Source organism: Micromonas pusilla (assembly GCF_000151265.4).
Source record: "Micromonas pusilla CCMP1545 genomic scaffold MICPUCscaffold_5, whole genome shotgun sequence".
Classification (NCBI taxonomy): Eukaryota; Viridiplantae; Chlorophyta; class Mamiellophyceae; order Mamiellales; family Mamiellaceae; genus Micromonas; species Micromonas pusilla.
The window spans coordinates 702,050-713,234 of NW_003315886.1; the positions used below are offsets into that span (position 1 = coordinate 702,050).

Below are 11,185 nucleotides of genomic sequence, written 5' to 3' on the forward strand. Positions count from 1 at the left end.
AAGCTCCGCCTCCTGCGCGGCGAGCTCCTTCTCCATCGCGCCGCGCTGCGACGCGGCGACGGACGCGCGCTTCGCCATCACCGCCTCCGCCTTTTTTTTCGCGAGCAAAGCCTCCTCTGCCTCCGCCGACGTCATGTTCGCCGCCTCGGTCGCCGCCTTCAAGCGCGTCTCCAAGCTCGCTACGACGCCGACGAGCTCGTCAGCTCTCGCGGTCGCGTCCGCCGCGGCGCGGTGCGCGAGCGAAGCCTCCTCTTCGAGCGACGCGCGCAAGCTCTCGAGCTCCGTCGCGTGCGCGGCGGCGAGCGCCGCCTCCGCGGCCTCCGCGGCTTTTGCCGCCGACGCCGCCGACGCCGCCGCCTTCGCTTCGAGCATCGCCGCGGCTGTCTTCGCGCCCGCGGCGCGCTCCGTCGCCCCCAGCATCTCGCGCTCTAACCCCGCCGCCTTCTCTTCCGCGGCGGCCAGGAGCTTCTCCTGCGCGCGCACGCACGCCTTGGCGGCGGCTTCGAGCGTCTCCTTTTGCTTCGCGAGGTCGCTCGTTCGCCTCGCCTCCGCCGCCTCCAGCGCGTCGGCGCTGGACGCCGCGATCGCGCGCGCGTCGCGCAACTCCGCCGCGTGCGTCGCCCGCGTCTCCGCGAGTCTCTTCGCGTGGACGTCCTCGAGCGCGGCTAACGCTCGCGCGCGTTCAAACTCGGCGCGTTTCATCGAGTCCGCCTTGCCGCTCCTCGACTCGGCGCGCGCCTCCTCCAGCGCTTTCTTCACAGCCTCTTCGACCGCGGCGCGCTTCTCCGCCTCCGAGTTCGCCTTGTACTCCTCGAGCGCGCGCTCCGTGAACGCCGTCGCAGCCGCGATGTTCGCCTCCGTGGACGCGAACGCGGTCTCGTTCTCCTCGAGCGTCGCCGCGAGTTTTGCGGATTCCGCCCTGAGCGACTCGATTTCGGCGCGCAACGCCGACGTCTCCTCCTCCGACGCCGCCTTCGTCGCTTCCACGGCTCTCTCTCTGTCCTTCTCGAGCGCCTCTATCGCCGCCGCGGCCGCGGTCGTCGCCGCCGCGGTCGCAGCCTCCACCGCCGCGGCCATGTCCGCCGCCGCCTTCGCGGCGGCGGTCGCCGCGGCGGTCGCCGCCGCCGCCGAAAACGCCGCCGTCTCCGCCGCGCGTCGCTCTTCGAGCTCGGCGAGCTCGGCGTCGTGCGACTCTCGAAGAGACTTCAACGCCGCCGCGGCTTCCATCTTCGCCTGCTCGATCGCGACGTTTCTCCTCCCCTCCTCCGCGGACGCGTCCTCGAGCGTCGCCTCCAGGTTCTTCATCGACGCTTCGTGCTCCGCCTCTCGCGCGGCGAGATTTTCTGAATGCGACGCGCGCAGCGCGTCCGTCGACGCCGAGTGCGACGCCTTCAGCTCAGCCACCTCCGTCTCTCGCGCGCGCTCGAGGTCCGCGAGCTCTCGCCTCAGCGCGGCGACCGTCTCCTCCGCGGCGTCCGCGTTCGCGCGCGCTTCTTCGAGCGCGAACGCGTGCTTCTCTTCGAGCGCGGCGACGGCGGCGGCGCGCTCGTCTTCCATCGCCGCCGCCGCCGCCGCAGCCGCCGCTTCGTGCGTCTTCGTCAGCGCCTTCTTCTCTTCCTCGTGCGCGCGCGACGCTTCCGCGAACGCGGCGGCGTGCGCGGTCTCGATCTCGGCGACGGTCGCCGTGCGCTTGGACTTGAGCTCTTCGAGTTCGGCCGCGTGCGAAGCCTCGAGCGCGGCGCGTGCCGTCTCGAGAGCTTTGATTTCGACGTCGCGCGCCGTCGCCGCCGCCGCGAGCGCGGCTTCGTGCGCCTCCGCCGCCGCCGCGAGCGCGGCTTCGCGCGCCTCCACCGCCGCCGCGGCGGTCTCCTCCGCCGCGGCCGCGCGCGCCGCGTCGGCTTCGGCCATCGCGGCCGCGTGTTTCTCCTCGAGCGCGAAGAGCGCGGCCGCGTGGGACGACTCCAGCGCCGCAGTCGCGTCCGCCGCCGCCGCCGCCGCCGCCGTCGCCGCCGCTTCGTGCGACGCCGTCGTCGCCGCGATCGCATCCTCCTTCGCCTTCGCCGCGTCCGCGAGTCGCGCGTCGAGCTCGCTCGCGTGCGCCTCGAGCGCGGCTGCGAGTTTCGCGTCGTGCGCCTCCATCAGCGACGCGCGCTCGGCGGCGCGCGCCGCCTCCGCGGTCGCCGCGGCTTTCTCCGCGCTCCGTCGCGCCGCCTCCGTCGCGCGCGCGTGCTCGCTCTCCATCGTCTCCATCGCCGCCGTCGTCTCCGCCGTCTTCGCCGCGATCGCCTCCGCGTGCGACGCCGCCGCCGCGGCCGCGTGCGCCTCCACCCTCTCCTTCGCGCGCGTCGCCTTCGCCAGAGCCGCCCGCGTCTCGTCCAGCTCCCTCTTCGCAAAAGCGTGCCTCTCGCGCGCCTCCGACAGCTGCGCTTCCAGAGACGCGCGCGTCCCGTCCAAGGACTCGAGCCGCACGAACATCTCCTCCATGACGGATTTCTGCTCCTCGAACGTCGCCTGCACGCGCGCCATGTTCGCCGTCGCCTCCGCCGCGGCTTTCTCCGCGCTCGGGACGGCGGCTTCGGCGACGGCGCGCGCCGCCTCCGCGTTCGCCGCCGCGTCCTCCGCGTCCGCGGCGGCGCGCTCGGACGCTTCGCGCTTCGCCTCTAGCACCTTGCACAGGGCTTCCGTCTCCGCGCGCGCGGTCTCCGCGGCGTCGCGCGCCTCGATCGCGTTCGCGGCGATGACGCCCTCCTCGAGTCGCACCGCGCGAAGCTCCGCGAGTTCCGTCTCGAGCTTGGGGTCGTTCCGTACAAGCGAACGTCGGGGTGGAGTTGAAAGGCGTCAGTTGGAGTTGAAAGGCGTCGAGGGCGGGTATTGAAAGCGAGGGGTGGGCGGAGAGATGCGCCGGGAAAAGTCCTTAAGGATCGGCGTTCACCCCGCCAACGCGGTCGTATGGGGACCAGTGTATAGAACACACCTTGGTCATCTTCCCCTTCGCCGGGTGCTTCCCGTTCTCCGCTTCGAGCTGCTCCATGCGCGCGCGGAGGTCCGTCATCTCCATGCGCATGCGAATCACCTCCGGAGGGCACTCCGCGAGCTTGCGGAGCTCGGCGAGCTCCGCGTTCGCGTCGTCGTCGTCGCCGGCGTCGCCCTTCTTTCCCTTCTTTGACAGGCTTTTCTTCAGCGCGTCCTCGCGCAGTCTGAGAACCATCTTCGTGGATTGGAGGTTCTTGTCGAGCCGCGACGACAGCTCCTCCACGCCCGCGAGCTTTGTAGCGAGGTCGCGGACGTTCTCTTCCGCGGCGGCGGCGGCCGCCGCCGCCGCGCGGTTCGCGCGCGCGACGTGCAGCTCGAGCTCTCTCGCGCGCGCGCCGCCGCCGCCGCCGCCGCCCGACCCGCCGCCGCCCTCGAGCGCGCCGAGCTGCGCGCGCAGGCGCACAACCTCCGCGGCGAGCATCCGCGGCGCTTCCGACGGCTTCCTCATTCGCGGTCGCCTTCACCTTGACCATCTTCGCGCGCTGCGCAAACTTGAGCGTGGAGAGCGTCTCCTCCGTCTGCTGCGCCGCCGGGGAGACGCACGCGAGCAGCGTGCACCTCGCCGCGCCGCCGAGCGCCTCCTTCAAGAGGAACGTCAGCTTCGAGTCCCTGAACGGGACGTGCCTCTCCTTGCCGTCCGCGACGTCCACGAGCGCCTTGATGACGTTTCCGAGCGCGCTGAGCGACTTGTTGATCGCGCTCGCTTCTTTCAGACGCTCCCCCGCGCTGTCGGTGCTCTTCTGCCGCTCGCTCCCGGCGAGGTCGACGAGGTGCAAGAGCGCGCTTCTCTTCTGCACCGCCGCGCCTTTGAACGGCCGTCTTCGCGACTCCAACGACACGGTGAATACCGCGTGCGACCGCGACGACTCGCGGTTCATCTCGGTCTGACCGACGCGTCGGTTGTGGCTCCCGCGCGTGAAGACGTCGTAGGTTTCCTCCGCCGACGTCACCGCGGCTTCGGTGAGACCCTCCACGAAGACGCCCTTCTTCTCGTCCAGACGGATGACCGGCTGCGGTCCTCCCGTCGGATCTTCGCACAGCAAGTCCGCGACGGTCTCGTTGTAGATCTCGAGGTAGGAACACTTCACGGTGAAGTCGATGGACCCGCCGCCGCCGTTCGCGTCGGCGTCCGCGCCGGCGCCGGCGGCGGCGTTTTCTTTATCCTCGTCGTCCCCGGCGGTCGCCGCCGCTCCCTCGACCGCGTCCTTCTCGTCCTGGATCCTCTGAAAGATCCTCTGCAACACGCGCGGGATGAGACCGCGCTGCTCCGGGTCGCGCGCCCCGGCCGCGCCCGCGCCCGCGGCGTCGTGTTCCATCGCGGCGGCGGCGGAATCGTCGTCGTCGGCGCGTGATACCACCACCGCGTGCTCGTCCGGGCCCTGCATCGTGTACGTCTTCCCCGCGCCCGTCTGCCCGTACGCGATGAGGCATCCGTGGTACCCCTCCAAGAACGCGTCCGTCACCGGGACGCCCACGGACTCGAACACCTCCGCCTGGGTCTGATGCTCGTCGCAGACGTGGTCGTATCCGTACGAGTGCGCGCTCGTCGTCTTCGCCGCGGCGTGCGCGGGATGGAGGACGTCCAGGGACGCGCCGCCCGGGTTGGCGCGCAGCGCCTTGACGTACCCTTGCGAGAGCTCGCGCGCGTTCGGCGGGCGGACGCGGACGAGGACCTGGATGTGGTCGCCGCCGTGCGCGGCGCCGTCCATGGCGAGCGTCGCGTCGGTCGGCAGGTCCCGTTCGCGCGAGATGAGATGCGTTTTCGCGGAGCGTCCGAGGCTGAGGGGACGCGACGCGACGCCGACGCGACGACGGCGGGTCTTCTTTGGTTCGCGGCGACGCGAGCGCGCGACGACGGGCGGTCGCGGTGCGAGCCGGCGCGCGCGGTGCGTGCGTGCGCGCGGTGCTGCCGTTCGGTGTGCCGTCCGTCGCGGGCGAACCGTCGAGCTCGTTCCCCCCTTCTCTTTGCTGATGAGACAGAAAATATAGCGCAGGTTATGGGGTATCCGAACCAATTGCTCATACGCGAGTACGTGAAATCCGTACTACGAAAGTTCTCGGAAAACCCGAACGATAATCTCCGCGGGACCTCTCGGATGAAGAAGAGCGCGCGCGATACGCTTTTCGCGGCACACGTGTCGAGCGATGGCGGCGCGCGCGTGGTGCGCGGCTCGGCCGCGCGCGGGTCTCCATCGACCGGGCGTCATTCGATGGAGGGCCCCGCGAGCGATCGCGAGTCGCCCCGGCGGCGGCGCCGTCGAGAACGACTCCAGCGGAAGCGACGACGACGAAGATGTTCGCGCGGCGAGGAGAAATAAAGCGCGGAGGGCGGGGGCGCTTTCGAGGAGCGCGGCGTCGCGCGCGGGGGGCGATCGTCTGCCGCCGCCGTCGTCGTCGGACGCGGGCGTTCGCCGTAAAGCGCTCGCGTACGGCTCCGAGCGCGCTCGACGCGGCCGCGGCGGAGGCGACGCGGGCGGACGCGGACGCGGCGGGGCGGCGTCGACGTCGACCGCGACCGCGCGCGTCGCGACGGGCGAGAGAGAAACAGAAAGATCGCGGCGGGCGCCCCGACGCGCGTCGACGACGCGCCTCGGCGCGCCCCCCGCGAGATCGCGACCCGCGTCGAGCCACGACGCGCGCGCGCGAGAGATCGTCGCGAGGTTCGATCGCACGCTCCGACGCGGCGACCTCGAAGGCTGCGTCGCGCTCCTGAGCGACGCGCTGACGGAGGACGGCGCCGACGACGACGCCGACGACGGCTGGGTCGGCAGAACGCGCGACGACGACGAGAAAAAGCGTCGCCAATGCGGCGAAGAATCCGAATCCGCCGCCCCCGCCGCGAACTCGAGCGCCTTCGCGCGCGCCATCGGCCGACGCATCGCCAACTCGCACAAAGACTTCCTCGGCGCGTGCGGCGCCCAACGCCGAATCGACCTCGCGCTGACGTACGCGTCGTCGCTGCCCCCCGATCGACGCCTCTACGCGTCTCTCCTCGGCGTGTGCGCGCGCGCCAGAGACTACTCCGCCGCCGTCGACGCGTTTCGACTCTACGCCGATTCCAGCCTCGCGCCGGACGCGTTCGCGTACAGCGGGCTCATCTCCGCGGCGGGGAAGGCGGGCGAGATGCGCGCGGCGAAGAAAGCGCTGTGCGACGCCATCGACGCCGGCGCGTGCGACGACGGCGTGTACAACTCGTTCATCGACGCGTGCGCGCGATCGGGCGATTGGGACGCGGCGAGAGAGACGGCGACGCGCATGCGCGACGACCCGCGCGTCCGGCCGAACGTCCGGACGTACAACTCGCTCATCACCGCCGCGGCCAAGGCGCGTAACGTTCGCGCGGCGAAAGAGGTGCTGAGGGAGTTGGACGAGGATTTGGGGCGCGACGCGGCGACGGACCGGACGTACGGCGCGGCGCTCGCCGCCGTCGCCGCGGGCGTCGGCGTCGCGCTCGAGACGGAGACGAGCGCGGCGGGCGCGGTCGACGCCGACGCCGACGTCGCGGCGACGGCGAAAGAGGCGACGGTTCAGATGGGAACCGTCGCGACCGTCACGCGAGGCGAGACCGCGGAGCTCGTGCGGTGGGGCCTGGAGGTGTACCGCCGCGCCGAGGACGCGGGCTGCGGGGGCAACGACCACGCGCTGTCGTCGCTGTTCACCGCGCTCGCGCGCGCGGTGGCCGCGGGCGCGTGGCCTGGGGACGACGCCGTGACTCGATGCGTTGGGATCGTGAACGCGCTCGTGCGCGAGTCGGACGATGTTTTGTCGGACGGCATGTCGGACATCGAAAACGTCGGACGCGGCCGCAAGGCCAAGGCCAAGGCGCCCAAGCCGAACGCCGCGGTGTGGAGCGCGCTCGTCTCCGTGTGCGCGCGCGCCGGACGCGCGCGCGAGGCGCTCGACGCGCTCGAGCTCATGCGCGCGCGAGGGCACGCGCTCGATTCGTACACGCTCGCGAGCGCGCTGACCGCGTGCCGAGGCGGCGTCGCGGGCGCGAGCGCGGCGTCGTCGGACGCGAACGGCGTTTTCGCGACGGGACCGGCGGGGGGGCGGCGGCGGCGCGATGCGCTGGAGGGCGCGAGGGAAGCGAGGGAGGGGTTGACTGTGTTTGAGCGCGCGCCGAAGAGCGCGAGCGCGAGCGCGTACGTGAGGAACGCCGCGATTGCGCTGTACGCCGCGGTGGGTCGCGTGGACGCCGCGTTCGCGCTGTACGAAGAGATGAAGGCGGAGTCGTCGATCGACGGCGGCGACGACGCGAGGACTTTTTCTTCTTCTTCTTCTTCTTCTTCTTCTTCATCCGCCGCCGCCGCCGCCGCTCCCGGGAGTTCCGAGACGACGTCCGCGTCCGCGATGGATACGCGCCGCCGCACGGCGCCGGACACGATCACGTACAACACGCTGCTCCACTCGTGCGGCGGACGCTCGGCCACGGACGGCGCGGAGTGGGCGTTTTCGCTGGTGCGCGACATGCGATCGGCGCGCGTCCCGCGATCCACGCGAACGTACGTGGGCCTCATGAACGCCGCCGCGCGCGGCGCGCCGATCGGCCGAGGCGCCGCCGCCGCGAAGGCGGTCTTCGACGCCGCGGAGGAGGACGACACCGTCGAGGGCGGCGCCGGGAACGCGTACACGTACACCGCGCTCATCGACGCGCAAGTCAAAGGCGGGGACCCGCGCGCGGCGTTCGACACGTACGAGATCATGAAGCGTCGGAACATCACGCCGTCGGTGGTGACGTTCGGGTGCCTGCTCAACGCGTGCGGGAACATCAAGTCGGCGGACGGGAGATCTTCTGATTCTGATTCTGATTCTGCTGACGTGGAAGGCGTCGACCAATCAAACGACGACGTCGCCGGCGACGCGGTCGAACGCGCGTACGCGCTCCTCGGCGAGATGACCGAACGCGGCGTCTGCCCGAACGACCGCTGCCAAAACGCGCTCGTGCGCGTCGTCTCCGAGGCTGGACGCATCGACGACATGCTCGAAGAGGTCAAGGCGATCGCGCGCCGACGCGGCAGGTTCGAGCGCGCGACGTTAGAGGGCGTCGTCCGAGCGTTATGTCGCGCCGCGTACGCGGAGCGAGCGCTGCGCATCTTGTCGTGGATGGACGCGCGCGGCTACGCGCCCCGAGCGCCGACGTACCGCACGCTCGTGCAGACGTGCGCGAGCGAGGGTCAGGTGGTGTGGGCGTGGACGCTGCATCAGAGGATGACGAGCGCGGGGCACAGGACGGATAAGGCGTCCGCGAGCGGCATCGTCAGCGCGTTGTGCCACGCGGCGATGGCGACGGACGCGGGGGAAGCGCGGGTCATGTTGCGGAGGGCGACGGAGGTGTACGAGCGATGCGAAGCGTACGGCGTCGCGGTGGAGGGCGAGGGCGAGGCGAACCCGTGGGACGACGACGACGACGGCGGCGGCGGCGGCGGCGGCGACGCGAACCGCGCGAGCGAACGACGCGGGATGACCGTCGAGGAGGAGCTCGCGTCGTTCGAAGCCGCCGCCGCGGACGACGACGACGACGACGACGGCGGCGCCGGCGCCGCCGGCCCCGCGTGCCCTATGAAACTCGAAGCGCCGCCCGCGCGCCCGAACGACGCGAGGACGCCCGCGGGCGAGATCCTCACCGCGAGCTCGCTGCGCGATATGATCACCGCGAGCGCGCGCATCGGCGACGTCGCGTTCGCGTTGCGGCTCTACCGCGTCGACGCCGCGAGAGACGCGCTGCGCCCGTCAAAGGTCGCCTCCTCCTCCTCCTCGTACGAGCACAACGCGGACGACGGCGGCGTGCGCGCGAACGTGTACGAGGCGCTCGTAGAGGCGTGCTGCCACAACGGCGACGTGAACGCCGCGTTGGAGGTGTTCGACGACTTGAAGGCGAACGACGTCGTCGTGAGCAAGGTGACGCTCGCGTTTCTCGAGTCGCGGTGCCGACGCGAGGGCGTCCCGGACTGGCGCGTGTACGACGTGTGCGCGCAGATGCGGAAGCAGGTGAGCGCGAAGAAGGAGCGGAGGCTCGCGGAGAGCGTTCCGAGGAAGACGAGCTCGCATCACGTCCGCGGCGCCGTGGAGGTTGGGGGCTACGACGACGACGACGAAGGCGGCGACGGCGACGGCGACGGCGACGCGTACGCCGGCGCAGACGGCTCTGTCGCGTCGGCGGCGACGGCGTCCGGCGGCGGCGGCGGCGGCGCGTCGTCGTACGACTTCTACGACGAGGACGAGGACGACTCATACGGCGCCGCGGGCGCGCGCAGACGCTCGAAAGAGTCCGAGGAAGCGTGGGAGCGCGCGCGACGCGCCGCCGTCAAGTCGAGCGCCGGCGGCGACCGCGCGAAGCGCGACGGCGGCGGCGGCGGCGACCGCGGGCGCGTCTTCGAGCGCGAGGTCGACCTGGATTGGATATCCAAGCCGTTGGGGGACATCTACGAGGGGTACTACGACGACCGCGCGGCGGACGCGAAGGGGTTGGACCCGCTGCAGGCGGAGCTCAGGACGAAAGGACTCGGCGCGAGGAGGAAGGGGGGCGGTCGATAGACTGTGTGAGGGAGTCGCGCTCGCTGAAAACGGACGATTCAAAAAGTGAAAACTCCTGGAAAACTCGCACTCGTTTCATCAACGGTCCTTTCGCCGCGCTTTCACAGTCAGCCGCTCCCCCCGATCGTTGTTCATTCTCGCACGCACCCCGGGCACGATGGCCGACCCCGAACCCGCCGCCGGGCGCGAGAAGCGCGAGCGCAAGTCCACCGTGGACGTCTACGTCGTCGCGTCGCCGACGAAGAAGGAATTCGTCATCCCGGAAGGGAAGGGCACCAAGCTTCGAGACATCCCGAACGGTGCGCGCGCGCGAAAACAATTGAAAACGCAGCAGCCGTCGTGCCTACACATCCGATCGATCCGCCCGCGCCCTCGTCCTCGTCCGCCTCTCATCCGCTTCTTCCCTCCCTCCCGTTCGCGCGCGTCGCGTCGCATCGCATCGCAGTCGACTTCAACCTGAACAAGTTCAAGTCCGACGACGAGCACCTCAAGCTCCTGCACCGCGTGATGTACAACCGTCCCGGGAAGGCGACGACGATCAAGAAGAACATCCGCGACTTCAGCGGCCTCGTCCTCGACGACGCGAAAGAGCGCGACCGCGTCAAGGGCCTGATCGATCGCATCATGGGCACGACGCTGAACATGCTGCTCGACCTCCTCGACCTCCCCCGAGGCGCCGGCGCGGAGGGCGTCAAGGACGCGAAAGCCGCGCGATTGCTGTCGTGGCTCGAGAGCCCAGCCGCGACCGAGGGGAAGAAAAACTTGAAGGCGATCGCGGAGGTGAAGAAGGAGAAGGCGGCGCGGAAGCGCGAGCGCGTCGCCGCGAAGAAGGAGAAGCTCGCGAAGAAGAAGGCGCGCGACGCGAAGAAGAAGTCCAAGTCCGGCGGCGGCGGCGGCGTCAAGACCGGCGGCAGGCTCCCGGACGACGCGGCGGGGATCAAGGCTGAGCTCGCGGCGATCGCGAAGCGCAAGACGGCGCTCGAGCGGAAGCTCGCGACCGTCGTCGGCGCGAAGAGGAAAGCGTCGGGCGGCGGCGGCGGGAAGTCCCCGGCGAGCAAGAAGGCGAAGAAGGAGGACGGCAGCGACGACGACGACGACGACGACGACGACGACGACTCCGGGAGCGACGACTCCGGGAGCGACGACGACGAATCCGGCTCGGACGAATCCGGCGACGACGAGAAGGACGAGGAGGAGGAGGCGGATGCGGATGCGAAGGAGGCCGAGGAGGAGGAGGATAAGCCGCCGACGCCTACGCCCGCGCCGCCCGCGAAGGAACCGACGCCGCCGCCCGCGAAGGAATCGACGCCGCCGCCCGCGCCCGCGCCGCCCGCCGCGGAGAAGGAACCGACCACCCCGAGCGCGGCCTCGGCGCCGCCGCCCGGCCCCACGGACGCGCAGCTGTGCGCCGCCGTGAAGGAGATGCTCTCCGGCGCGGACCTCGCGAGCGTGAGCATGAAGAAGATTCGCGCGGATCTGGAGGCGAAGTTCGGGGTGTCGCTCGTGGAGAAGAAGGCCACGATCAAGGCGTTCGTCGAGAGCGCGATCGAGTAAAAACGGGGCGCTTCTCGTCGGCGCGGAGGGAGCCGCCGTCGCGAAATCGTCACGCGCGCGGGGG

General features: G+C 71.0%; 3 protein-coding genes across 3 annotated transcripts; 2 read left to right on the forward strand and 1 right to left on the reverse strand.

Moving 5' to 3' along the window:
* Window positions 1-3,473: 3,473 nt before the first annotated feature.
* On the reverse strand, window positions 3,474-4,742 carry MICPUCDRAFT_17223 (uncharacterized protein; the record flags this gene model as incomplete). Its single annotated transcript, XM_003058806.1, has 2 exons — window positions 3,474-4,196; window positions 4,395-4,742. Coding segments are annotated over 2 exons (1,071 nt in total), but the record flags the coding sequence as incomplete, so codon positions are not given.
* A 1,546-nt stretch (window positions 4,743-6,288) lies between these two features.
* MICPUCDRAFT_68154 (uncharacterized protein) lies at window positions 6,289-8,863 on the forward strand (the record flags this gene model as incomplete). Its single annotated transcript, XM_003058433.1, has 1 exon — window positions 6,289-8,863. A coding segment is annotated over one exon (2,575 nt), but the record flags the coding sequence as incomplete, so codon positions are not given.
* Window positions 8,864-9,724: 861 nt separating this feature from the next.
* Window positions 9,725-11,121, forward strand: MICPUCDRAFT_58049 (DEK_C domain protein; the record flags this gene model as incomplete). The annotated part of the gene is made up of 2 exons (XM_003058434.1): window positions 9,725-9,866; window positions 10,013-11,121. 2 exons carry the CDS (start codon window positions 9,725-9,727, stop codon window positions 11,119-11,121), a joined length of 1,251 nt encoding a protein of 416 aa, XP_003058480.1.
* Window positions 11,122-11,185: the final 64 nt, after the last annotated feature.